Raw genomic sequence first — 25,929 nt, 5'->3', positions numbered from 1 at the left:
GATTTGGGGCGTCACTTCACTGCTCTGTGCCTCAGTTACCTCATCTATAAAATGGGGATTGAGACTGTGAGCTCCATGTGGGACAACCTGATTACTGTGTACTTACCCCAGCACTTAGCACATAATAAGCACTTAAGAAAAAACCACCATCATTATTATTATTATTTGTTAAGCACTTTCTATGTGTCAAGGACTGTACTAAGGGCTGGAGTAAATTCAAGAAAATCTGGTCGGGAAGAGTTCCTGTCCCACATAGGGCTCACAGTCTAATTTAAAGGTTTTACAGACTTGGAATTGGGGAAAGAATGGAAATTTCCATCAAATATAAAGTTTGGGGAAATGTGAAAAATGCTGGAACTTGCATGTTTTAGGTTACGAAAACAACATTATGTGTTCTTTAAGGAATGGCTGAAATTATTCCTTTTGCTGTCAGACAACTTATTCTATGATTCTTTAAAAACAGAATTCGTTTTCAATCGTCTTATATTTCATAACTATTTTACTCTGAATTACACTGAAGTTTTAATGTTGACCTGCTTATGCTTTTGTTTAAAAAAATAACTATTTTTAAAACCTGCACTTGAAACAAAATGATTCATATTGTGCTGCCATGGCAACCACTGGAGGAATAAGTGGTAGCGAATTTTATGTACAGAAAGAGGAAGGTGTGTCATAGCTAACCCTGACCCAAGAAACATAGCTTTTCATCTTTCTGACCACTGTACTTCTTGCCTAAATAAATCTAAGGGGAGTTTAACCCAGTCTTGAACACTATCTGAGCAAAGGCAATGAATCCCATCTCAAGATCAATATCCTTCTCATGAATTTAACATTTAAGCAGCTTACCTTCCCAATATTTCCAGTAGCTCTGCTATGCCATTGTGGTGCTCTGTTTCATAAATAAACCTAAAAACAGATAAAATGTGCATTCTAGTCAAAAGATGAGAGCAACTTTAGGTTAAGAAAAATCTCTAAATAGAATAAGTACTCTCAGGAAGGACAATTTCACAGCAAAATTAAGCACTATTTGCAAAACACAAATGCTTTCATAGCTAGTAGTTCTTCATACACAAAGATAACAATTTGTAGATGTGTTTTGTTATAATTCTTGACCTAATCTCCCTGCTCCTCTGATTTCAAGTGATGGCCAGCCAGCTGCCCTCATACTCATGACATGTGTTCGAGTCTTCAGTCATACCAGAACCCTGGAGTGAAATAGCTTGGACTGAGGATGCAGGGTTGCCATATACGGATGGCAGATTTCTAATCTGAGGGGTTAGGCAGGATTTCATTAGCTTAGTTTTAGAACAAATGCTGATGAAACAGAACGCTGACATTTTATTTTACCACAACCTTCCCCTCTTTTTACTGGTTCTAATTTAACCTTTATCTTGCCTCTTTAAATTGAGTACTTTTACAACAGAAACCTAACAGTGCAACAAATGTAGCATCCGTTACCCTATTTATGGAGTCAACCTTGTAAAAAATGAGAAGTAGGGCACTATTCTCATTTACCAGTATTGTGGGTTCTGATGCCCATTTACTAGCAAGTTGAGGATGTACTGCGGGGTTAGGGAGGTTGTACCCTGGAGTGGTAGTGAAGAAGAAAAGAAGGAGGTGAGGACTGGACAGACACACTAAGTCTAGAAAAACAGATCCTGGGATTCTGGGCTGCCAGACCTGGACTTTGTGGTATTCTATTTTATCATGCTTGTACATGTGCAGTGCCACTCCAGGACCTTCACTAACTTAAGGCACTTTGAATCAATCAAGGTTACTTACTGAGTGCTTTCTATGTGCAGAGCACTGTACTAAGCATTTACGAGAGTACAATACAATAGAGCTGCTAGATACAATTCCAGCTCACAAGGAGTTTGCAGACTAGAAGAGGAGGCAGACAGAATGAATTACAGCTATGTATTAAGTGCTGTGGGGCTGAGGGTGAGGTGAATATCAAGCGCTTAGGGGGTACAGATCAAGTTCAAGGAATAAAACACTGATTTTGCCTTCTGATTGTCACGAATCAAGAAAAAAGATTTTTAGTGAATATTTACAAATACACACTAAAAAATGTTTTGCTGTAAGTTTTGTATCCCCCTCCTCCAACCCAAAGCCTTTTTAAAAACATTTTTAAACTGTGAGTGTCAAAAGGAATGAAAATCGTGACTCCAACATCTGGTTTAAAGTTAGTAAAGGAAATTAGATAGTTTATGTGTTCTGAGAGTTACTGAACATGAAAAGGCAATGGAGAGCTGTTAAAATAAAGACATGACACTGGGCTGACTAAATCAGGAGGAGAGACAATGAGATAATCCTCCCATTATGGTCGGTTCTGGGATGTGTTCTGTTCTGTCTTTTGCAACCTGGAAACAGTTCACAGGAGAGCCTTTGACAATGAATTGCCTGGAATATACAGCCTGAGAAGAATTTAAGAAAGTAAAATAATTTAGCATTGAGAAGAGATTACAGAAGGGAACATATTGGGTAGACAGAGCATTATTTTCTGACTAGGGTACTCTGCTGTTCTCTGCAAGAGAACAAGAGGAGATCGCAGGAGATGGGACTTGGAATGCCCTGAAGTGCGAGCAGTTAAAAAATAAGACTGGGAAGAAAGGTGCCATAAAAATGCAAAACAACAACCTATCTACCAAATGAAATACATTAAGTCATTTTTAACCCATATACCAAAATCAAATGTAGTTTCCTTCCTAAAAATTAGAAGTGGGAGGTGTCAAAACTCTTTTCTTATTTACTTAGCATTATAACCCAGTGCTGCCAAAAGACGTATTTTCTCTTTGGGTTTTAACTAGCAAAAGCAGAGTTTAAGGAGTAGTGTTCCAAGAACTTTAGTCTGTCTGGATAGAATGTAATACAATGTTAGAAGAAGCAGTGCTACACTGTGGGGTTTTCTTACCATGAGGTTCAGCAATAATGTAACTGCTGTGTTACAACAGAAATGAGTGGCTTCTGAGAATTCATCTGATGTCACATCACCTGGGTGCAGCTACTTCCAAATAAGGCATGCATCAAAAGGATTCGGGATGCATTAAAACCTAAGACCTCCATCTAAATCTGTTCAAATTGTATCCTTTTATTATTGTTGCATGAATCATTTCCAGAGAGTTTCCCTTTCTGGTTTGATTATGGTCTTTCAGACAAAGTACTCATCCTTTTATTGTGGGAAAGACATGCAACAACTAGAGTACCTACGGCCTCCTTCCTGTTTAGATGGAGAAGATTCAGACTGGGTGTGAAAATGGGCTGCTTCTCATGCTAAACAAAACAATCCCAACACTCAATATGTCTTGGTTTGAGAGCTGAGAGGTAAAAGATCATATTTCTTTAAGGAATTTTCAGGGCACGGATTTAACGAGAACTAGCTGACAAGTTGAGCAAGACATCTCATTTTGCTAATGAAACTAGCATCTGTGTTTCTGCACTTGGAGAGACAATGTGATCTGGTAGAAAGGGTAAAAGCATGCTGATTTCTAATCTCTAAATCTGTCATTACTTGGGAATGATATTAATAATCACTGAGCTACAATTTTATCATAAGTCCAACAGACAAGGCAATACTGACCTATTTAAAGAGATGTTGTCAGTGATAACCACTTTCAAAGAATTTTGTCATATGATTGCCCTCCATTATTATCATGTACTCTGTGAATACCAATTCTAACACTTAATCATGCAGACTCCTGAATGAAATTAGCTTGAACAATTTTTCTAGGGCAATATGAAGAGAATGTGTTTCTTTTCCTTTTAAATAATATATGCAGCCAAGTGAAATAGGTGGTCCTTAACTGGGGTTAACGGAAACTAAAGAAAAGGTCTGGGTAGAAAATGAAAATCCAGGTATGGAAAGTTTTAACATACCTATAAAATATATTATTAATCTGTTTCCTGATGTAAGCTCGTAAGCCTAAGAATTTCCCATAGATTCTGTGAAGAGTTGTTTTAAGAAAATCTCTCTCCCGAGGATCTTCACTGTCAAAAAGCTCTAAAAGCTGTAAGAGAAATAAAAAATGCTTACTGACCAAGCAAAACCCCATTATGAATTAAAGTCTGTATATAGTTTGAAAATACTTTTTACCTCACCTGCAATACAAACTTCTGATCGATATATTTCTTAGCTACATTAGGTTGGAAATCTGGAGATTCTAAAAATCTTAAGAAAAATTCATAAACAAGCTGAAAAAAAGCAAGAACAATTAGTTATGAGTATAGGAATATAGCACTTTCAAAACTGTAAACTCAACTTGAATATTCCTGTTTAAAAGAATAACAAACCCCCAACCTGACAACAATGAACACGATTATGCCCCATATGCTTAAGAACTATCCCATAATAATGATAATGATAATAATAAAAATAATGATGATGGCATTTATTAAGCACTTACTATATGCCAAGCACTGTTCTAAGTACTGGGGTAGATAATTGGATACTGGGATTAGACAGGGTCCCTGTCATTCAATTCGATTGTATTTATTGAGTGCTTACTGTGTACAAAGCACTGTACTAAGCGCTTGTCCCATATGGGGCTCACAGTCAATCCCCATTTTACAGATGAGGTAACTGAGGCACAGAGAAGTTAAGTGACTTCCCCAAGGTCACACAACAGACATTTGGAGGAGTTGGGATTAGAACCCATGTCCTCTGACTCCCAGGCCTGTGTTTCTTAGGAAGGGCTAGAGTTCTTTCAAATGAATGCTAGCTAATTACATAGCTTCATTTAATTAGGAAAAACATGGGTCTTAACAACTTCCCCCAAAATGATGCTTAGAAAAAAATTTTCTTTAAAAATAACCTAATTTTCATGGGAAAGACAACACCATGGTTTTAACCCGTTGCTCCGAAAGGGCCACATAACCAGCAGGAATTATTGCTAAGTGCAAATGGAGCATTAATCCATCTCATGTAAATTGTAATTTCAAGGAACAGGTTACTATTCAAGAGAAATTCTGGGTGGCTTGATCAGGTTATTGCAGGCTATTGCCACTCTCCTCCCACCATTTGAAATTGTTTTCCCATTTCCCCATTACTACTGGGCACTTTCCAAGCTCCAGAGCTACCATACCACACCATAAAAAGTAAGCACTGAATTTCACCCACCTGAAACTAGAACCTAATTGTAAATTTGGATATGTAATCAAGTAGCCTATATGGTTGTACTTTACTACTCTGACAAACTGGACAATACTGCACGACTTTGCACATTCTACACAGGTATACTAAAACATTTAGTTGATGAGAGAAATAGCCCAAGCAGTAATCATGAGTCTTCCTTCATGCTGCTGAATTTTTAGTGTCTCTCACTCACTTTCTGGTTTTTCCTTCTTTCTCCTCTTTCCCACCTGTTGACTTTTGAATTTTCCTATAATAACTCCTCTTCCTAATATGTGCCCATTCCATTACTATAGCTTGGCTTATTCATCCTTCATATATTGTCACGTGGCTCAGTGGTAAGAGCACGGGCTTGGGAGTCAGAGGTCATGGGTTCTAATCCCAGCTCCACCACTTGCCAGCTGTGTGACTTTGGGCAAATCACTTTACTTCTCTGTGCCTCAGTTACCTCACCTGTAAAATGGGGCCTAGGACTGTGAGCCCCACTGGGACAACCGGATCACTTTGTAACACCCCTCCTCCCCCTCCCAGTGCTTAGAACAGTGCTTTGCACATAGTAAGCGCTTAAATACCATTAATAAGAACTGTAGCCACCTCGAGGCAGGGAACATGTCTCCTGACTTTATTGCCCTTCCTTCCTCTGAGATTGTAAACTTTGGGAAGGACAAAGACTACATCTGACCTGATCATCCTTGTGTCTAATCCTGTGCCTAGCACACTGTTGGGCACATAGTAAGTGCTTAATAAATACCACTATTATTATCCTTGCTGGTCTTACCTAAAGTTATTAGAAAAATCCTTAACTGGTCTCAGCACAATATCATAATCATAATAATCATACCCCCAAGCACTGGAAAAATACAAGATAATCAGATCCAAAACAGTCCTTGTCCCACATGGGGCTCACAATCTCAGGGTTTAAGTGAACAAAATATCATCCAGGACACACAGAAGTAACTTGCCCAAGGTCACAGAACACAGTGGCAGAACTGAGACCAGAACCCAGGTCACCAGCCTTCCAATACTGAGCTCTTCCCATTAGGTTATCCTGCCTATCCAACATAGTGGCATGCAGTGGCAAGCACAATACATACAGGAGAATTGGTGACCTGAAAAGGCAAACTGAGGAATGAAGAAGTACACAACCTAGGTGTAAAAACTACAGTAATAATTTACATTATGAACTGGCAGTCTTCAACTTAAGCCTTGAATTAAGGAAAATGGCACAGTGTTATTAAATTTGCAACCTATTTTGGTTTTATAATATATTGATTTGGACTTTACCACCTCAGCCTCCTTTACAGCCCTAACTCGGGAGCTTGGAAAGTACCCGGTAGTAATGGGGAAATGGGAAAACAATTTCAAACAGTGGGAGGAAAGTGGCAACACCCTGTAATAACCTGATCAAGGCACCAGGCAGAATCACCAAAGAGGGTTAATATGTCCATTTCATAGAACCTACCTTTCTAAGGAAGTTTTCAAATCAATACAAATGTATCAGTGTAACTGTTTTACTCATTTATGATTAACTCATTGTGGCTTAAGGGCTTATTGTGCTAAAGATTGGGGTAAATACATTTTATGAGATTTGGACAGAGTCCCTGGCTCTCGCAGCCTCACAATTTATCTTATTTTCACGGTATAGATGAGGAAACTGAGGTCCAGAGGTTTAATAGGTAGCTGAGGGCCACATGTAGTCCAGTGGTTGAGCTAGGACTTGAATTTGGATCTCCTAACATACAATCCCATGCTCTTTCCACGAGGTCCGGCTGCCTCCCCACTAATTCTGGGTAATTTTGGTGAAAATAAGATAGGTACTTGACCTCACTTCAGGAACCATCCCCAATTTATAACATTGTTCCTATGAGAAAATCCAATCTGATTTATCCTTAGCGCCTGAAAAACTGCTTCAACTAGGAAAGTTCTAAGCTCCCATACCGTGCTACTTTGTAAAGAAAATAAGCCTAACTCCTGATTTTTAAAATAGCACAGATGTCCAAATGATTGCATGCCAATTCTTTTCCAACACTCATTAAATATAATTGTTTTACAGTACAAAGTTTCATAAGCTACCAGTCAGTATAGGGCAGTGAAGCAATGTGTTTTAACATCCACTAGAAAAAAAATTAGCTTGGTATATATTTAGCAGAAAATACTGCCACTGTATTATAACAACTATTCTACATGCACTGCTTTCCTGAAGAAACCTAATAATCAGATACCTGTAGATGAGGCCAAGCAGCTTCTAGTGTGGGTTCATCTTCTTCTGGATCAAACTCTGCTCCCGTGGGATTGGAGGATGGTGGTAATGTTCGAAACATGTTAACTGCAAACTAAAAACCACAGACATCTTTATTACCAGAAGCAAACTATACACTTAATACTGATGGAAAAGCCAGTTTCTATATGCAATAAATCATCATAATCATTATAACTTGATAGTGGGTCCTCTAGACTATAAGCTCTTTATGGGGAGGAAATATGCCTACCAACTCTGTTGTGTTCTCCCAAGCGCTTAGTATTCACTCAATCATATTTATTAAGTGCTTACTATGTACAAAGCATTGTACTAAGTGCTTCAGAGAATACAACAGACCAATACAGAGATATTCCCTGCCCACAATAAGCTTACAGTCTAGGAGGGAGACAGACACTGATATACCTGAATTATAGATACAGAAATAAATTACAGCACATGCTCAGTAAGTGTACAGAGCACTGTACTACGCACTTGGGAGAGTACAACAGAATTAGCAGACACGTTCCCTGCCCATAATGAGCTTATAGTCTAAATACCATTGATTGACTGAATGGTTTTTAGTGACTGGAAGAGGTGACAAATGCTTCAAAAATATGGTCTTCCCTATGATCTTCAAGGTTTATAAGTGAGGTCTTCAGAGGTGAAGTTGGAATAGAGTTAGACATGCCATTACTTTGCCATGTGGCAGGCAATGCTACACTAACAGGTGTCTCTTTCTGGAACCTGGATGGACTACTGTTTTCTGTGGTTGGGCCTAGCATGACCTCTCCTACCATCCTCCTCAATGCCCAGGGGTTAATATGTTGCAAGTTTAAATTTTTCTGAGAACAGCTGAAGTCTGTGGAAAAGCACTACATGAACCACACTGCAATGGAACATAAAATCCAATTGAAAAAACAAAAGCTAATCCTGAAATCTAGTAAAATAAATTTATGAAAAGCCACTGCCTTAGTTTAAAATCAAATTTTCCTTCCTTGAAAAAAGTTTAAATACGTATAACCTGCAATAATCTATATAGAGAAGAGTTCATCAAAGGCCAAGGGATGACAATAAAAGGTAGAGGCTTACAGACGAATTACTGAAATTAATACTGTGCATGCTTAACAGTTAAGATTATGGTAAACTATGAAATATGTACGTCTTATGCTAAAGACAAAAATAAAACATTTACTCTCGCTTTGCTATCTCTGACATATCTCCTCAATCCTGAAATAATTTGCAAAAAGTATTCGACAGAAAATTCCCTCCTAGATTTAGGGTTAGGCTTAGGGACATTAACGCAGGAATTCTTCATTTACTATGTGGTACCCCTAGCCTCAAGAAGCAGACATGATCTCTCCCTCTCATCCCCTTTCCCTCTCTCCCCAACCCTGACAGCTAAATGAAGAAGCAACTAATGTGATAAAGAGAAAAGGGGTAACTAGAGATGAAAAATTAAAAGTCAAATGGCCAAGTATTTTCCCTTTTACTCTAAATAACTGTACAGATGGATCCATAATATGTGCAGAAGCAAGCAAATCATTTTTAAATGAACTGAAAATTGAGGTGACATAAGGCAAACCATTACTTATGTCAGTGTAGTCTTAATCACTGGGAAAAGGTCAAGATTCTCATAAACTTCATCTTAATCATTTTCAAAACAGCAGTAGCTAAACAGCATGAAACCTCAAATCACTCTTGTGTTTCTGGCCCATAGTAACATATGCCTTGGCAGGAAAGCTTCTGGGGTCAAATTAGCTTTAGGGTGATTAGCATTTAACTGCAATGGTATTAAGGTTAATGTGCCAGTTGTACTTTGCAATCAGATCAGCATGCAGTTCCCACAGAGTTGCAGTCGGTGAAAGCTACATATGATTAACTCAATTCCAAGACAAGGAAACAGAAAAAAATCAGTCTGAAGGGACTCTTGGGTCCAGAACAAAGTAAAACAGTTACATTACAATCTGACCCAAGGAAATGAAAGGCCTGAAGCGACCTTTGAAGTCCCCATGGGACTGATGAACAATTTTTACCACATGTTTACGACATACACCCAGTTCTCCCACAGCACGTTTTCACTCTGGGTTTGGATAGAATGGTCTTAGGCAATTAGGGAATGTACTTCCAACAATGTGCATCTGTCTGGATAGAATGAAATGTCTGAAGAGACACTTGTGTGAATGTCATGGGTCAAGTCCCATATTACTCTACTGTGAGTTTCCCTTAACGCAGAATTTAAAAATGAAATCCTTGCATTAGTGCAAAACAGAGTGTATGACCAAACCTCATCCTGGTCATTTAAACTGACACTTAGTCTGGGTCCTTTGGGATATTTACTGTAATGTTAATATAAGTATGAGATTCAGTCAAAGAAAAGAACTTGAATGATGGTGAGAAGCGAGAGGCGAGGAACAGGTAAATATGATGGGACAAGAAGAGTCAGGGTGAAAAATGGGGAAAGATTCATTCATTCATTCATTCAATACTATTTATTGAGCGCTTACTATGTGCAGAGCACTGTACTAAGTGCTTGGAATGAACAAGTCGGCAACAGATAGAGACAGTCCCTGCCTTTTGGGCTTACGGTCTAATCGGGGGAGACAGACAGACAAGAACAATGGCAATAAATAGAGACAAGGGGAAGAACATCTCGTAAAAACAATGGCAACTAAATAGAATCAAGGCGATGTACATTTCATTAACAAAATAAATAGGGTAATGAAAATATATACAGTTGAGCGGACGAGTACAGTGCTGAGGGGATGGGAAGGGAGAGGGGGAGGAGCAGAGGGAAATAGGGGGAAAAGAGGGTTAGGCTGCGGAGACGTGAAGGGGGGCGGTAGAGGGAGTAGAGGGAGAAGGGGAGCTCAGTCTGGGAAGGCTTCTTGGAGGAGGTGAGTTTTAAGTAGGGTTTTGAAGATGGGAAGAGAATCAGTTTGGCGGAGGTGAGGAGGGAGGGTGTTCCAGGACCGCGGGAGGACGTGGCCCAGGGGTCGACGGCGGGATAGGCGAGACCGAGGGACGGTGAGGAGGTGGGCGGCAGAGGAGCGGAGCGTGCGGGGTGGGCGGTAGAAAGAGAGAAGGGAGGAGAGGTAGGAAGGGGCAAGGTGACGTAGAGCCTTGAAGCCTAGAGTGAGGAGTTTTTGTTTGGAGCGGAGGTTGATAGGCAACCAAAGATTAAACACTCTATTTTCCTGGTCTCACTTTGTTATGAAGAATGAAGAGCTGTCCAAGAAACAAGAAAAATATAAAATCAGATATGTCAGTGAAGGCCAGATTTAAATCTAGGTACAAAACCACAAGGGTTATCATCACTTTTTTATGGTATTTGTTAAGCACCTGCTGTGTATCAAGTACTGTGTGTCTAAAGCACTGGGGTAGATACAAGTTAATCAGATGGATACAATCCCTGTTCCACATGGGGCTCACAATCTAAGGAGGAGGGAGAACTGGCACCGAAATTTCACTTTTCAGTGGAGAAAACAGGTCCAGAGTAGTGAAGTGACTTGCCCAAGGTCACAAAGCTAGCATGAGGTGGAGCTGGGATTAGAACCCACATTCTCTGGCTCTGAGGCCTGTGCACTATCCACTAGACAACACTGCTTCCCTTATTTGTTTGGTTTAATTCATTTGAATAGGATTTGCTCTGGATCTTTTTGTCAAATTATACCAGAGTTCTTCAACTAGGAAGCACACATTGTCAGAGGAGTGGGGAGGGGCAAAGTGGCACAAAAAATCTGGCAAAGGAGCAATCTTCTCATTTCCTGTTTTCTACTTAAAAATTAATACCATTTTTACTGAAAAGAAGAGCTTGCACAGGAAGTGTTTTAAATGGCTTGAAAAATGACTGCCTCATTTTAAAAAACACAGGGCAGACTTTTCATTTAAAGATTTTTCAAAGTAATAATAATAATAGTAATAATAATGGTATTTGTTAAGCATTTACTATGTGCCAGGCACTATACTTCGCACTGGAGTAAACACAAGCAAATCGTATTGGACAGTCCCTACCTCCATTTTACAGATGAGGTAACTGAGGCCCAGAGAAGTGAGGTGACTTGCCCAAGGTCATACAGCAGACAAGTGAGGGACCCAGGGTTACAACCCACATCCCTCTGACTCCCACGCTAGTGCTCTATCCACTAGGCCATGTTGTTTCTCTTAGTAATAATGAACCCTCCAATACCACTCCCCCTCCCACACCAAGGCAACACAGAAAGGAAAAGCAACATCCCTTAGGCCCTTCCCTTACTCTCTGCTGGATGAGGCCCTAAATCTGTTTCAATGGAGAATTATTCCCTGGATGGCAGTTCTGTCCTCACATGTGTATCTCTTTCAGGTGCAAGAATTGAGCAGTGGAGGCCATGCTGAAGGCAGAATGATTGGGGGTGCACACTTCTATTTAGATTCTGCTTGACAATCCCTGTAGGCTGGCTCTAAGGAGCCTGTGTGAGGCGAAAGGGGATTGGAGACAGGCTAAGTAGATCGACTAGGTAGCTCAATGTTTCCAACCCACTTGTTTTTTTATTGATCTCTTTCAGGTACTTCATTATATTGTTTAACAGAGGCACAGAGTCTATTTAGTTCACTCATGCTTCATCTGCCTCTGTGGAAGTAGCAGACTCAAAATGAGATTCAAGTTAATGAACCATCAATCTTTCCTTTTTCCTTTCCCCATCCATTCCAAAAGTTCCACCTCTAAAACGCAACATGCACACATGCGTACGCGGACGCGCGCACACACACACACACAATCAATAAAAAGTAAAGGCAGGGAAATGTGCTGGGAATAAGAGAATCAGTATTTGGTTTGGTTTCAGTTGATTTTCTCACTTGCTACTTCTCTTAAAAGCTATTAAGCACCAATATAAAATACAACTCCCACTTCCAAGTTACATGGATTTATCATAGACACTGGAATGTGAAATCATCCTATTGTGCTAATCCTTAGGAAAAAAAAACCCTGTAAAGTAACTTTTAAAAATGATCTCCTTCATGCTGCCTGAGATTTTATAACACATTGTTAAAGGAAAGAACGTGTCAAAATGTCAAGAAGTCTTATATACCTGAGCCAACATGAAGGTGAGTAAACTAAGGGAAGTTTATCTGTACTGAAATGGGCAAGACTTAACTACAGTTAGGGGAGAAAGCTCCTCCACTTGACCCAGTTGTATGGAGTATTGCTGATTTTCATTAGAAGGATGTCTGTGCTGTCAACTTCAAAGCCAAGTTAAAATTCTGCTTCAGAAGGCATTCTAATATAGGATTATGATCTCATACATCTGCCTATGCACTGAATTGTAAGCCACATGTGCTGCCTTTGTTATAGGGCAAGGACGAAGAGGAGAAAAAAGCATCATGGGTATCCTCTAATCTATGCCGTGATTCCTTGGGTCCTAAAGTTTGGGTTCTTTGAGATGGGGCTCCTGTTTTTAAACACGCATCTTAGTCAATGCAAAAATCACCATGGCTGTTAAGGTCAAAGTGCTTGTTGAAAACAGGCCTTGACATATTCCTGTGGAAAAGAAGAGTACATGAGCTGAAAAACGAACAAAAAAAAAATCATAGGCTGTAAGTTCTTCAGGTAATCAGTTAAAGAATGTTACTGTGAGCCTGGCAAAAAAACAATGACAAAAAAGGGAGGAAACCATACTCTTTATAAGAAGTAAAATAGAAGGGGATATTTCAACTCTTGACAGTTGTCTATCTCCTAAAACAATGAAAATTATCTTTTTTCTCTCACTTCAAATATATCCTCATTCTTTATGCAAAGGATGTTCCAGAATACTCCGCATATATGAAAAATAGAAATGGAAGGTGGAAATGATCCAATTTTTCCAATGCCCAACAATAAATGAGGCAGAAAACCAGAATCACAGAGACTTCATGAAAAGTGGAATTCCCTAATAAAAGCTCTGATGAAAAATCCTTTAGTTCCCAGAGGCCGAGATCTTTCCAAATCTATGCAGGAATCTATGGGGACTCAGAACTGAGGGCACAGGTGGTTCTAGAGAAAAGCAGCAACACCTGGCACCAGAGCCAAGTAGGTTAACCTCAAGTGCCCCCATCAGGCCCACAAATCCAGGGGTTATTACTGCCTGTCCCAAAAGTATATAAAGTTATTTTATTGAACAATCAGCATTTAGATTTCCTAAGTAAAACTTCCATAAGGGAATATTTACAACTGAACTGGAAATACTGAATGCTTATGACTCAAGTGAGTAAATATTCTAAATGGATTTCAACTATAACTTGAGGAAAAAAACACAAAATGCAAAGATTTCATTTTGGACTCTGCCATCATGCCAATTTGCCTGCTTTTCTCAGGCTGTTTCATATCAACTGAAATATAAGATATACATTCCCCCTCCCTACCTCTCAGGGATAGCTGGAGAATTAATGAGACATCTCTAGAGCTTGAGGCTTCTCAGTGCAAGATGGTGTCATTTTAAAAATATTATAACCAAACGCAAACATTGCTAATTCTTCAAATAAGGTATGCTTCAAAGTGAAGTGGATATCAACTACAGTTTTACAGTTTATTACTTGTAAAAACTTAAATGTCCAGGATTCAAACTGGGTGGAATCATACAGTTACCTTCTCCATGCCTTAGCCTCCATATATTTAATTGTGAGTGGCACAGAAAGAAGCAGAAAATTCATCTTCAGATGGTAAAGATGTGGAGGTGAATTAAAAACTAAGAAAAATCCAATCCCCAAACCAAAGAGAGAAACATAGAAGATAGCTAAAGCTTGGGAAGCAGCATGGCCTAGTGGATAGAGTACGGGCCTGGGAGTCAGAAGGACCTGGGTTCTAATCCCAGCTCTGCTACTTGTTTGCTTTGTGACCCTGGGCAAATCACTTCACTTCTCTGGGATTCAGTTATTTCATTTGTAAAATGGGGATTAAGACTGTGAGCCCCATGCCAGGGACTGGGCCCAACCTGATTAGCTTGTATCTACCCCAGTGCTTAGAACAGTCCTCAACACATAGTAAGGACTTAGCAAATACCATCATCATTATTAAACCCTTATTTCACTCCCAATGCAAAGACACACTCTTCAAAACCCCTCATGGTAAAGTCTCAGCACTCTGTTAAAACTTGATATTTTGGTAAGCACTCAGACCAGAGTGCCCAGACTCTGGTCTGCCAACCATCAAGCTCTAGGTGCTTGGGGTGTGATCAAATTGCACCTGGGACCACTGTTTCCTGAGGCTTGTGCCTGGATGAAGACAGTTTTAATGCAAATCTACTCAACTGTCAAATTGTTCTGGTTTTAAAAACCTCCTCTTGGCTGATGGATAATAGATAATTGGAATTCATGCCCCGACCTTTTTTTTTTTTTAAGAGACTGACTCGAGATAAAGTTTGGACATCCCCATTTTAACATTCAGAGGCAGCCAGGGAACAAAGAAATACAACTAGGCACTAAATCCACAGTGGTCTCTTTTGGATGTCTTAGGTCACTGCTTCCTAACCTTTCTTCCCTAGGCATTCTGCTTTCACAAGAATCTCTTCCCCTCCACTGCCTCCTTTTTTGGGGGAGCGAAGTTGTTCCCAGACCTCTCCTAATATGTTTGACATAACCAAGAATTACTTTATTACCCACTCATGCACACACTTACAGACACTCATACATGAAGCAATTCAAAAGTGAGGCCCAAGATTCCCATTTCTTGGTGGATTTTTTTTTCTCTTCGTAAATATTTTTTAAGTGCTTACTACATCAGGCACTGAACTAAGCACTGGGGTACATACAAGATCATCAGATTAGACACAGGCCAGACTGCGCATGGATCTTTACACCCATTTTACAGATGAGGTACCTGAGGCAGAGAGAAGTTAAGTGACCTGTCCAAGGACAAACAGCAGAAAAGTGGTAGAGCTGTGTTTAGAATTCAGATCCTCTGAATCTAAGGCTCACGCTCCTTCCACTAAATCATGGGATTTTATGGGATTCTCCTGTGACAATCGGCAAGGCACATCTGTTAAGAAGCTCTGCTCTGGCTTCAGCTCTGACCATGGAAATGCAGGACATCTTGGAGAGAGAGAGCATTTTCAGGTACTGCTTCATCTTCCATAATAAGTGTTCACTATAGAGCTCATGAACTTTTAGGTATTGTGAAAAAACATTTTTCAGATTAAAGTGGCTTCTAGGAACAATTTAAGGGACAATCATTCTATTAGGCCTACCTTTTCAGTAACTTGAAAAATGGGGTAAAAGAGTCTTAGGGTTCATCTACTAAAAACCAGAAATACTGAACTTTTGGATTGAAGGTGGCATTCTTTAAACTGGACAACAAATTACAACAGAGCTGCACAATAGTGTAAATCTAATCTTAGAGAAAGTTTAAAATGGCAATTTTGAAGTATTATGAATATAGACCCTAGGTTTATATAACACATTTTGTCAGCTAATTCAATATTTAAGAACCACTTCTAAAATTATGGATTCTGAAGATGTAGGGATAAATACAAAATACAGGAGAGCTTAGAGGAGAAAAGATTTCCCATTTCACTAATAATAACTCTATTAATAGGTACTGGGAAAAAGAGGTTTTTAGTGATATGACTGTAATTCTGAAACATCTGAAAACTTTTTTTTTTTTACCAAGTCTAGAAACTGTCAGGCTCTAGTTCGAGGGCACTACACAAGGTTATATTCCCCACAATTTAAAAAAGCTACAGTGCAGATGAGATTCACTTAGAAGCAAAATATTTATCTGAACTTAAAACATATAGGCAATATTCAATCAGTACCTACGAGCTTAAGTTCTTAGGAAAGGTTTCATTATTGTCAAAGGTCTTTATCAGGAAAAAGGATAATAATAATAATGAGAGTGGTATTTGTTAGGTGCTGACAATGTGACAAAGTAATCAATCAATAGTATTTATTGAACGCTTACTGTGTGCAAAGCATTGTACCTACCACTGGGGAGAGTACAATACAAGGGAGTTGGTAGATATGTATTAAGCCCTGCGGTAGATTCAAATTAATCAGGTCAGACAGCTCCTGATCCAAATGAGGCCCACAGTCTAATGATTAAGAGAAACAGGTACTGAATGCCAATAAAGAGAAGGAAGGCCTAGTCAATCAATGAATGGTATTAAGTGTTTATTGGGTTCAGATCACTGTACTAAGTGCTTGGGAAAGTGCAAGAGAGTTGGTAGACATGTTCTCTGCCCATAAGGAGCTTACAGTCTTTAAAGTAAAAGGCTTTTCCCTCCACTCCTTTCAAACCTGCTCACGTATTCCCTATCCTAAAGAAACCCCCCCAAAACCCTCCCTTAAACCCACAGCTCCCTCTGGTTATTACTCCATTTCCCTCCTACCATTCCTCTCCAAACTCCTTAAGAGTGTTGTTTCCACTTCCTCTCTTCCAATTCTCTCCTTAACCCCCTCCAATCTGGCTTCTGCCCCTTTCACTCCACGGAAACTGTTTTCTCAAATGTCACCAATGATCTCCTTCACGCCAAATCCAATGGCCTCTATTCAGCTTCACTCACACTGTCCTCTCCTAGTTCTCCTCCTATTTCTCCAACAGCTCATTCTCAGTCTCTTTCACAGGCTCCTCCTCTGCGGGGGGCTTCCTCAAGGTTCAGTTTTGGGTCCCCTCTATTCTCCGTCTACACCCACTCCCTAGGAGAATTTATTCAGCCCCATAGTTTCAACTACCACCACTACATGAATAATTCCCAAATCTACATCTCCAGCCCTTCTCTCTCTCTCCCTCTCTGCAGTCTTGCATTTCCTCCTACCTTCAATACACTTACTTGGATGTAATGAAATTACCTCAAACTTAACAGGCTAAAAACACTTCTTATCTTCCCATCCAAACCCTGTCCTCCCCTGGTTTTCCCCATCCCTGTAGACATCACCATCCTTCCTGTCCCACAAGCCTGTGACCTTGGCATTATCCTATATTCCTCTCTCTCTCATTCAACTTAGATATTCAATCACAAAATCTGTTCGTTCAACCTTCACAGCATCACTAAAATTCACCCTTCCCTCTTGCCTCCTTGCTGGCCTCCTGTCTCTCCCCACTCCAATCCATACTTCACTCTGCTGCCAGAATCATTTTTCTATAAAACCATTTAATACATGTTTTCCCACTCTTCAAGAATTTCCAGTTACTACTTTAGCATCAAAGAGAAACTCCTGACTATTGGTCTTAAAGCTCAATCATCTTGTTTCTTCCTCTCTTACCTCACCAACTTCCTTCTGTAACCCAGCACACATACTTCACTCTAATGCCAACCTATTCAATGAACTTCGATCTCATCTCTCTCACCGCCGACTCCTCGCCTATGCCCTCAACAAGTCTGGCCTGGAATGCCCTCCCCCAACACTCTCCTACCTTAAAATCTTATTAAAATCACATTTCCTCTAAGGGCCTCCCCTAAGCCCTAATACCCTACCTACTCCCTCTCCCTTCTGCATATCGCCCTTGCAATTGGATCTGTAACCTTTAAAGACTTGGTATTTGCTTTATTCTCAGCCCCACAGCATTCATGTACATAGCTGAAATTTATTTTAAAGTCTGACTCCTCCTCTAGACTGTAAACTCCCTGTGATCAGGGAACATACTAACCAACTCTGTTGTATTGTACTCTCCCCAAGCATTCAGTACAGTACTCTACAAAGAGTAAGCACACAATATATATGATTGAATGTAAATGGTAAAGAGTAGTATCTGCAAAATGGCATTCATAATGGTACACAGAAGTCTGAAGTTACCAAACGTCTCAAGGGGCATTTGGTGTGGGCATAAAAGATATAGCATGGGGCATCACTGTCAATGGCTTTGTGTCTAACGTGGACCTCATTTCAAAGCTTTAATAACATCTGATAAGACTCCAGGGTCAATCCAGGAATACTGCTTTGGGAAGAGGAAAGAAACAATATTACAGATAGTCGTCCAAACTAATTAGGACTACAGCTACTTCAAAGTGAACATGCTAATAATTAAACAAACAGAATTTGGGATAACAGACAAATGAGTGCTACTTAAGTTACTCCAACTTTTTCCTAATAACGGAATGAGCCTTGATAGAGATTAACTGATCATTCACCAGACACAAGTTCAGATAATTGTCATTTCCAGGAGTGGCCCTCCTCATCATGATTTGCCCACAGAGCATAATAATGTTGGTATTTGTTAAGCGCTTACTATGTGCCGAGCACTGTTCTAAGCGCTGGGGTAGACATAGGGGAATCAGGTTGTCCCACGTGGGGCTCACAGTCTTAATCCCCATTTTACAGATGAGGGAACTGAGGCACAGAGAAGTTAAGTGACTTGCCCACAGTCACACAGCCGACAAGTGGCAGAGCTGGGATTCGAACTCATGAGCTCTGACTCCAAAGTCCATGCTCTTTCCACTGAGCCATGCTGCTTCTACCAAGCATCATACCAAGTGCTTGGGTGATAATAAGATAAGCCAAACACAGGTTCTCCCTTCAGGTAGTTTACAATTTCATATAAAAGAGCTCGTAAAAGGAGGGAAAGGAGTAACTGAATTATACATAATATGGATGGGTTTAAATTCTTGTGCACCTGAATAATGTAGATCAACTGTCTTCAGAAATATGACTTGTACAGGTTTTGCTTAAAGGAACTCCCCAATTTAAACCAAACAAGATGATCTTTCTGGGCAACAGACTTGGGATGCTGAAGGGCAGTCACATGTAGTCCACTTCTGCATATATGGGGGTGACAATACTTGTAGCCACTTACCATATGTACTACCTCTGGGTAAATAGGCTCGGTGATCACATTGCGATTGTGGGTAATGTATTCTACCATTTCACTTAAAGCAGCTCGTTTTACTTCCTTCCACTTCAGGTCACTTAGTGGATCAGAAACGAAATCAAAGAGGACACAACACTGACGCAACTTCTGAATAAAAAGCTTCTCTTGATCAGCAGGAGGAACATCTAAAAAAGGCAAATATTAGAAAATTAGAAAATGTGCAAAAAAATTACTCCTAAACTAGACAAAAATTCCTTTAACCACTCTACTGCCCGTACTGCAAACTTATAAAAACAAAACAAAAAATCCCACCTCAAAAGATACGCTTTGGAAATTTCTTAAAGAAGAAATGGCTACAAAGAACGTAACGATCAAGTTCAATATCAGTCACAAGATTAACATCAAAATAAGTTTTGGAGAGTTTATAGAGCCTCACAAACTGTGTTTTGAAACCTCCTTATCAGAGAAAATGTTAGTTTCGTTTTTTATTTTCACAAAGAACTGCTCACAGCTGTTCAGAGCCCTACCTCCTTGCATCCCCTCTAGACATATACCCCCTCCGGCCTCCCTTCACCCTCCACCCCAGAGTGCCTACCCTAACACCGTCCTCGTGGTCAACACCGACCAGGGCCAAGGGCTCGTGGAGTAGGGTTAGACTTGTGCCCTGTCGATGCAGAGAGGAAGCAATATGGTGTATTGGATAGAACATGGGCCTCGTAGAGCCAGAAGGTCATGGGTTCTAATCCCCACTCCGCTATTTGTCTGCTGTGTGACCTTGGGCAAATCACTTCACTTCACTGTGTCTCGATGTTACCTCATCCATCAAATGTTGATCAAGATTGTGAGCCCCATGTGGGACAGGGATTGTGTTCAACCCAATTTGCCTGTATCCAGCCCAGCATTTAGTACAGAGCCTGGCACTTTGTAAATGCTTAAATATCACAATTATTATTACTATTATTAAGCTCGATATGGCAGGGAACGTGCCTACCAACTCTGTTATATTGTACTCTTCCAAGTGCTTAGTAAGTGCTGGGTATACAGTAAGTGTTCAATAAATGACTGAACAAAACAGAGAACTATTTATGGGATCTTTTACAAATAAAGCTGCATTTTGGCCTGCTGTAGTGGCCCGGAACCTTTTTGAAGTAATAGTAGTTGCAATAGAGAAGCTGAAAGCTGCTTCAACTGCCATATCTGCCTCATGGCCTTCAGTGACACATTATTTCAAAGGGAAGAAAAGCTACACACTGTTCTATCTGCTTTTAGCTAAGGATGTCAAAATCCTGGCTCAAAGTGATCTGGCATTTTATTTATTTATTATTAAAGAGAAATACCGCCCTGTTTCTGATTCTGGCCTCCCTCTCCACTGGCTGCTCTCCTGCCTCAGGCCAAAAGCTGACAATCCCGGGATGTTTTTGTAGTTAAAAAACAACAACATTGTTTTACTGATGGTATACCTATGTTTAGAAAAATGCTTTATTCAAACAATCTAAACAAAAACATCACCCATTGTGGAGGAATTGCCTTTGTCAGCTAATTTCCTTTAAGTAATTTCCTCTTTTTTCTATTGCCATATTTAGATAAAGTCATGAGGAAAGAGGAAAGGGGTTTTGACTACCATATTTGCTCACATAACTGCCCTACTTTTTTGAATAATTTTTGTTACTCCACAATAAGGGGGGGGTGGTATTACAGGAGGAAATACGTCTAGCAATAAAGGTAGGGGGAAGAAAAAAGGGAGGAAAAGACAAGGAGGAAAGAAGGGTGAAGAAAACAAGGAAGAGGAAGGAAAGGAAAAAGAGAACTTGAGCCTGCATCTTGCCCCACTGCTCATGTTCTCTCTTGGTCCTGGACCTCCCGCTCGGGTCACATCTGAGAGTCCACCACTCTCCCCACCTTCAAAACCCTTCTAAAAATCACACCTCCTCCAAGAAGCCTTCCCTACCCATCCTTCCTTTGGATTTGACACTGCACTTGGCTGTGTACTCTTGGCTGTGTACCCCTTAAGCACTCTGATAATCTAGGCCTACAGCACTTGTGTAGAGATCATCCTTTTACACTATTTCCCCTATCGTTCGTTAATTTTTATGTTTGTCTCCCCCTCTAGAATATAAGCTCTCTGTGGGCAGGGAGTGCATCTACCAACTATTACATTGTACTTTCCCAAGTGCTTAGTACATCACTCTGCTCACAGAGAAGCAGCAAGGCCTAATGGAAAGAGTATGGGCTTGGGAGTCAGAGGACCTGGGCTCAAATTTGGGCTCTGTCACTTCTTTGCTGTGTGACCTGGGGCAAGTCACTTCATTTCTCTGGGCTTCCATTCCCTCACCTGCAAAACAGGGATTCAACACCTGTTCTCCCTCCTACTTAGACTGTGAGCCTCATGTGGGACCTGGTTACCTTTTATCTATCCCAGTGTTTAGTTCAGTGGTTGGCACATAGCAAGTGCTTGACAAATACCAAGGTAAGCACCCAACAAATACCACTGATTAAATGCATCTCTTATTTCTATTGCACTTTCCCAAGTGCTGCCCACATGCTCTGGTGGAAAGCGCACAAATGTGAGTTCTAATGCTTTCTCTACCAACTGCCTGCTGTGTCACTTTACTTCGCTATGCCTTAGTTATCTCATCTGTAAAATGTGGTTCCCATGTGGGACAAGGACTGCGTCCAACCTGATTACCTTGTATCTACCCTAATAGTTAAAACAGTGCTTGGCACAGAGTAAGTGCTTAACAAATACCACAATTAATATATTATATAATTGCCCCATTCCTTGTTACTTCTCAGTTCTTATCTGACCCTACTTCTTCTTATTACCCAGGCAAGTGCACACACTTTTCAAAGCAACTTTGCAACCAGAGCCTGCATCTGCCAGGGTTCAACCCTCCTCCTCTGCATACCCTGGTGTATGCCGCTATCACTGCTTACAGAAATAGTCTTATTTCCTTCTCAAAAACCTGGGGGTGTGCAGGGAGGAGGAAGAGGTGGAAATGAAATGGGGGAGGCAACATGCAAGGGAATACGGTCATTATATTTTCTGTACATGGGAATTCTGTTAAAAGAAGTTACAAAACCTGTGCTAGCTATAATATTCTTAAATGGCAGACTATGCATAATATGCTATTGGTGATATCTTTTTTTATTTAAAGGATGTGTATGGAAATTGCAGAACTCATGGTTTAGTCATGATTCCAGATTGGGTCTATTCTTAGACTTGCCATCACCTTGCCTTTATTCATTCGTTATTATTTATTGAGCACTAACTCTGTGTATGGGGCACTGTGCTAAAGGATAAGGAAGAGTCCAAAAATAAGCTACGATCCCAGCCTACGGGGGTCTCCCAATTTAGGAATGATGTGGGAGGAAGGGGTCGGCGATGGAGACATATGGAGTTGGAAATAATAAAAGGCAGCATGGCCTAGCAGAAAAAGCATGGTACAGGGAGTCAGGAGACCCATATTTGAGTCCCAATCCTTCCACTGCCCTTCTGCAAATAAGAATAATTTTTTAATTTTTAATTTTTTAAGCACTTACTATGTGCCAGTTACTGTACTAAGTGCTGGAGTAGAGACAAATAGGGTTGGACACAGTCCCCATCCCACATGGTTCTCACAGTCTTAAATCCCCATTTTAAAGATGAGGACACTGAGGCCCAGAGAAGTGAAGTGACTTATCCAAGGTCACACAGAATTTGAGTAAGTTATTTAACCCTCTGGGTCTCAGTTTCCCCACATGTCAAACAATCCATACTTCACTCTGCTGCCTGGATTATTTTTCTCCAAAAATGTTCAGGCCATGTTTCCCCACTCAAGAACCTTCAGTGGTTCGCCCACCCACCCCCACATCAAGCAAAAACTCCTCACCATTGGCTTTAAAGCACTCCATCCCCTTGTCCCCTCCTACCTCATCTTGCCACTCTCCTACATCCCAACCCGCACACATTGTTCCTCTAAGGCTAACCTTCTCACTGTACCTCCATCTCACCTATCTCGCCACTGACCTCTCGCCCACGTCCTGCCTCTGGCCTGAAACGCTCTCCCCTACTTCAAAGCCTTACTGAAGGCACATCTCCTCCAAGAGGCCTTCCCTGACTAAGCCCTCCTTTCCCCGTCTCTGCCACCCTTTATTCATCCCCTCTCTCAGCCCCACAGCACTTATTTATATATCTGCAATTTATGTATATTAATGTCTGTCTCTCCCTCTAGTCTGTAAGTTCGTTGTAGGCACAGAAGATGTCTGTTATACTGTTGTATTGTACTCTCCTGTGCGCTTAGTAAAGTGTTATGTATACAGTAAGCACTCAGTAAACACAATTGAATGAATGAATGGGATGAGGTAGACTGTGAGCTCTGGGTGGGACAGGGACTGTGTTTTATCTCAGTCATGCATCTCTCCCAGTGCTTCGCATCTAATTCAGGTTATTATTACTAGGAAGAGCAACCTAAGGATGCAAGGATTACAAGAAATTGAATTAGAGCTGTGGAATCATCTTTATAATGACATATAAGCACGTTTCAGCTGTAATTCATGCTGCTTTGTACTTATAGCAACAGCCCCCTGTACAGCTGCCAGAAGATGGCATGCAATGGCTATCTGCCTGGCCTGACCTCTGGCACGGGTGCCCGCATACACCATTTCTTTAGGGATTCATACAACAGTATTTTCCATCGTTATCTTATCCAGGTAGTCTTTTCCCTTATTTAGGGCCTAAAGGTTGGAAATAGTGAAAAAAATAAATAATCACACTACCAACTTTGAGTCTCCCTTACCTTTTTCTGCCCTCTGCCATTTTCCCAGTTCATGTATGTCTCTGGGTAAGTGGCAGGGACTCTAGGGATATTAGTCCCAGAAGTATCATAGAACCACAGTGATTCTCATAAGAGAAGTAGCTGATTCTTAGAATGGCTCCTAGTGAAGTAGGCAATGCCCTTCCCTTTTCCCCTCGGGTCCTGGGAAAGTCCTGTCCAAACAGTGGTCCCTTGGAACAGTCCTTGGGAGGAGCCAATTGTGGGAATTCCCTGTAGAAGCACACCCTCCAGACTCATAAGCTTGTCAGTGGCAGGGAACATGTCTGCTAATTGTATTGCACTGTGCTCTCCCAAGCACTTAGGACAGTGAACTGCACACAGAGAGTGCTCAATAAATACCAAGGATTCATTGATTTAATAGCTAGTTTATCCAAAGAAAAGCAGCCATTTGGCCAGTTGGAGGGTAAATATGGCAGAATAAGGACAGAAAAATATTTTTACAGCTTCCTGCTTTAGCACACTATAAAATACCAATGCTAGAGCTGTGTTAAAGGTAACATTGAACGTAGCTTGTACCAGACTTCACAGTGATTAGACACGCGTGTGCAACAGATAGGAACCTAATAACTAGCCTTGAGTTTTATGACATGGTCTGTGCATCTCAGAGTAGTTTTTGACATGCCAGGCCATCTGACTCAACTAATAAGTGGTTACTAGGCAGACGACTCAAACGATACAATTACTTGGGAAAACGAATGCTACAAAACCAAACCCCTAATATTTATTTTGTATTCAGTTGAAGAGTGACAGTAGACATTATACATACTGAGAAGAAAATACTTACTCTAGAATAGACTGCAAACCTTAAGATCAACAGTAACCACAGAAACTGCCCACTTAAAGTTCACTAATGATCTCCCTTCTTGCCAAATCCAACAGCCTCTACTCCATCTTAATCCCCCTTGCCCTCTCAGCTGCCTTCGACACAAGGCAACATAAGCATACCAGGGTGAAACAAAACTGTGTTATAGATTGCCAGTGTTTCTACAATGGTTAGTTTCATAACCAGAAAAGAATCAGACACAAAGCAGCATGACCTTCTCTGTGCCTCAGTTACATCATCTGTAAAATGGGGATTATAGCACCCCATGTGCAACATGGATTACGTCCAATCTGATTAGTACATATCTACCTCAGTGCTTACAGTGCCTGGCACAAAATAAGAGCTTAAATATCATTAAAAAGAAAAGGAAAACAAAGAAAGAGGTGTTGAATGACAACTATTAGGAAAGAGTAATGATTTGAACAGGAATTTGATCAGCAATTACCAAGTCATTTAACTTCTAGAAGCATATGGGTTAAAGTAGTCCCTGCCAAGTTTTTGTTCTGGAGTTATTAGCAAATATTTCACTACTTGAATATTAGGACTTATGAAAAATTTCAGGTATTTTTCCTGTTCTGTAGCAAATCAATGTATAAACAGAATACCCAGAAATACATACACACATAGACACACACACACACATAACACCACAAGGCCCACTGCCTTCCTCCCATTCCCCCCTAAAAAATGGAGATTACCCTGTGAATTTCTGGAGCATTAGAAAGAGTTCTGATGTTTTGAAGAAATAAACTTGTTTCTGAGATTTCTAAAACTAAAGTTACACAGCAACAAAATATAATTATGAAATGAATCTCTTTTCATGGCTAAATAGATCTGAAACACTATAAATTGTGATTATTTCTACATTAAAAATTCACTGTAAGTTCCTTGAAGGCAGAGATCTTGTCAACTCGCTCTTTTGCACTCCCCAAAACACTCAGTTTGGTGCTCTTGCACTTAGTAAGTACTCAATAAATGTCACTGATTGAACAGTTAAACTGAATTTTCCATGATAAACCACCTATATGAATATTAGAGTGTCTTCTGATTTATGATAACTTGACACTCTGGGGCTGGTAGGCCAAAAAACTGCTGCAATTTCCTAGTCTCCTGCAAGAAACCAGGAATTGAAGAAAGGATGAAAAGTTTGCTTTCAATTTATGTAAGCATGGT

The 25,929-nt window shown here is 40.4% G+C and overlaps 1 protein-coding gene across 8 annotated transcripts in view; it reads right to left on the bottom strand.

Moving 5' to 3' along the window:
• PPP2R5C (protein phosphatase 2 regulatory subunit B'gamma) overlaps positions 1–25,929 on the bottom strand; it is a 148,141-nt gene that overhangs the window by 34,298 nt on the left and 87,914 nt on the right. For all 8 annotated transcript variants that reach the window (XR_005660005.1, XM_029068772.2, XM_029068840.2 and 5 more), the window contains 5 exons: positions 19,105–19,304; positions 7,351–7,461; positions 4,099–4,191; positions 3,877–4,007; positions 847–906 (listed from right to left, as the gene is read on the bottom strand). Coding sequence is in view for 7 of the 8 variants with exons in the window: in XM_029068772.2 (XP_028924605.1) it covers positions 847–906; positions 3,877–4,007; positions 4,099–4,191; positions 7,351–7,461; positions 19,105–19,304 (595 nt within the window). In the remaining variant the exon portion in view is untranslated. Of the gene's footprint in view, positions 1–846; positions 907–3,876; positions 4,008–4,098; positions 4,192–7,350; positions 7,462–19,104; positions 19,305–25,929 lie in introns of those variants that run through there.

The sequence above is a fragment of the Ornithorhynchus anatinus genome, chromosome 1, assembly GCF_004115215.2.
Source record: "Ornithorhynchus anatinus isolate Pmale09 chromosome 1, mOrnAna1.pri.v4, whole genome shotgun sequence".
NCBI classification, from domain to species: domain Eukaryota; kingdom Metazoa; phylum Chordata; class Mammalia; order Monotremata; family Ornithorhynchidae; genus Ornithorhynchus; species Ornithorhynchus anatinus.
The sequence above is the reverse complement of the archived record's forward strand: the minus strand, read 5'-3'. Positions and strand labels throughout refer to the sequence as shown.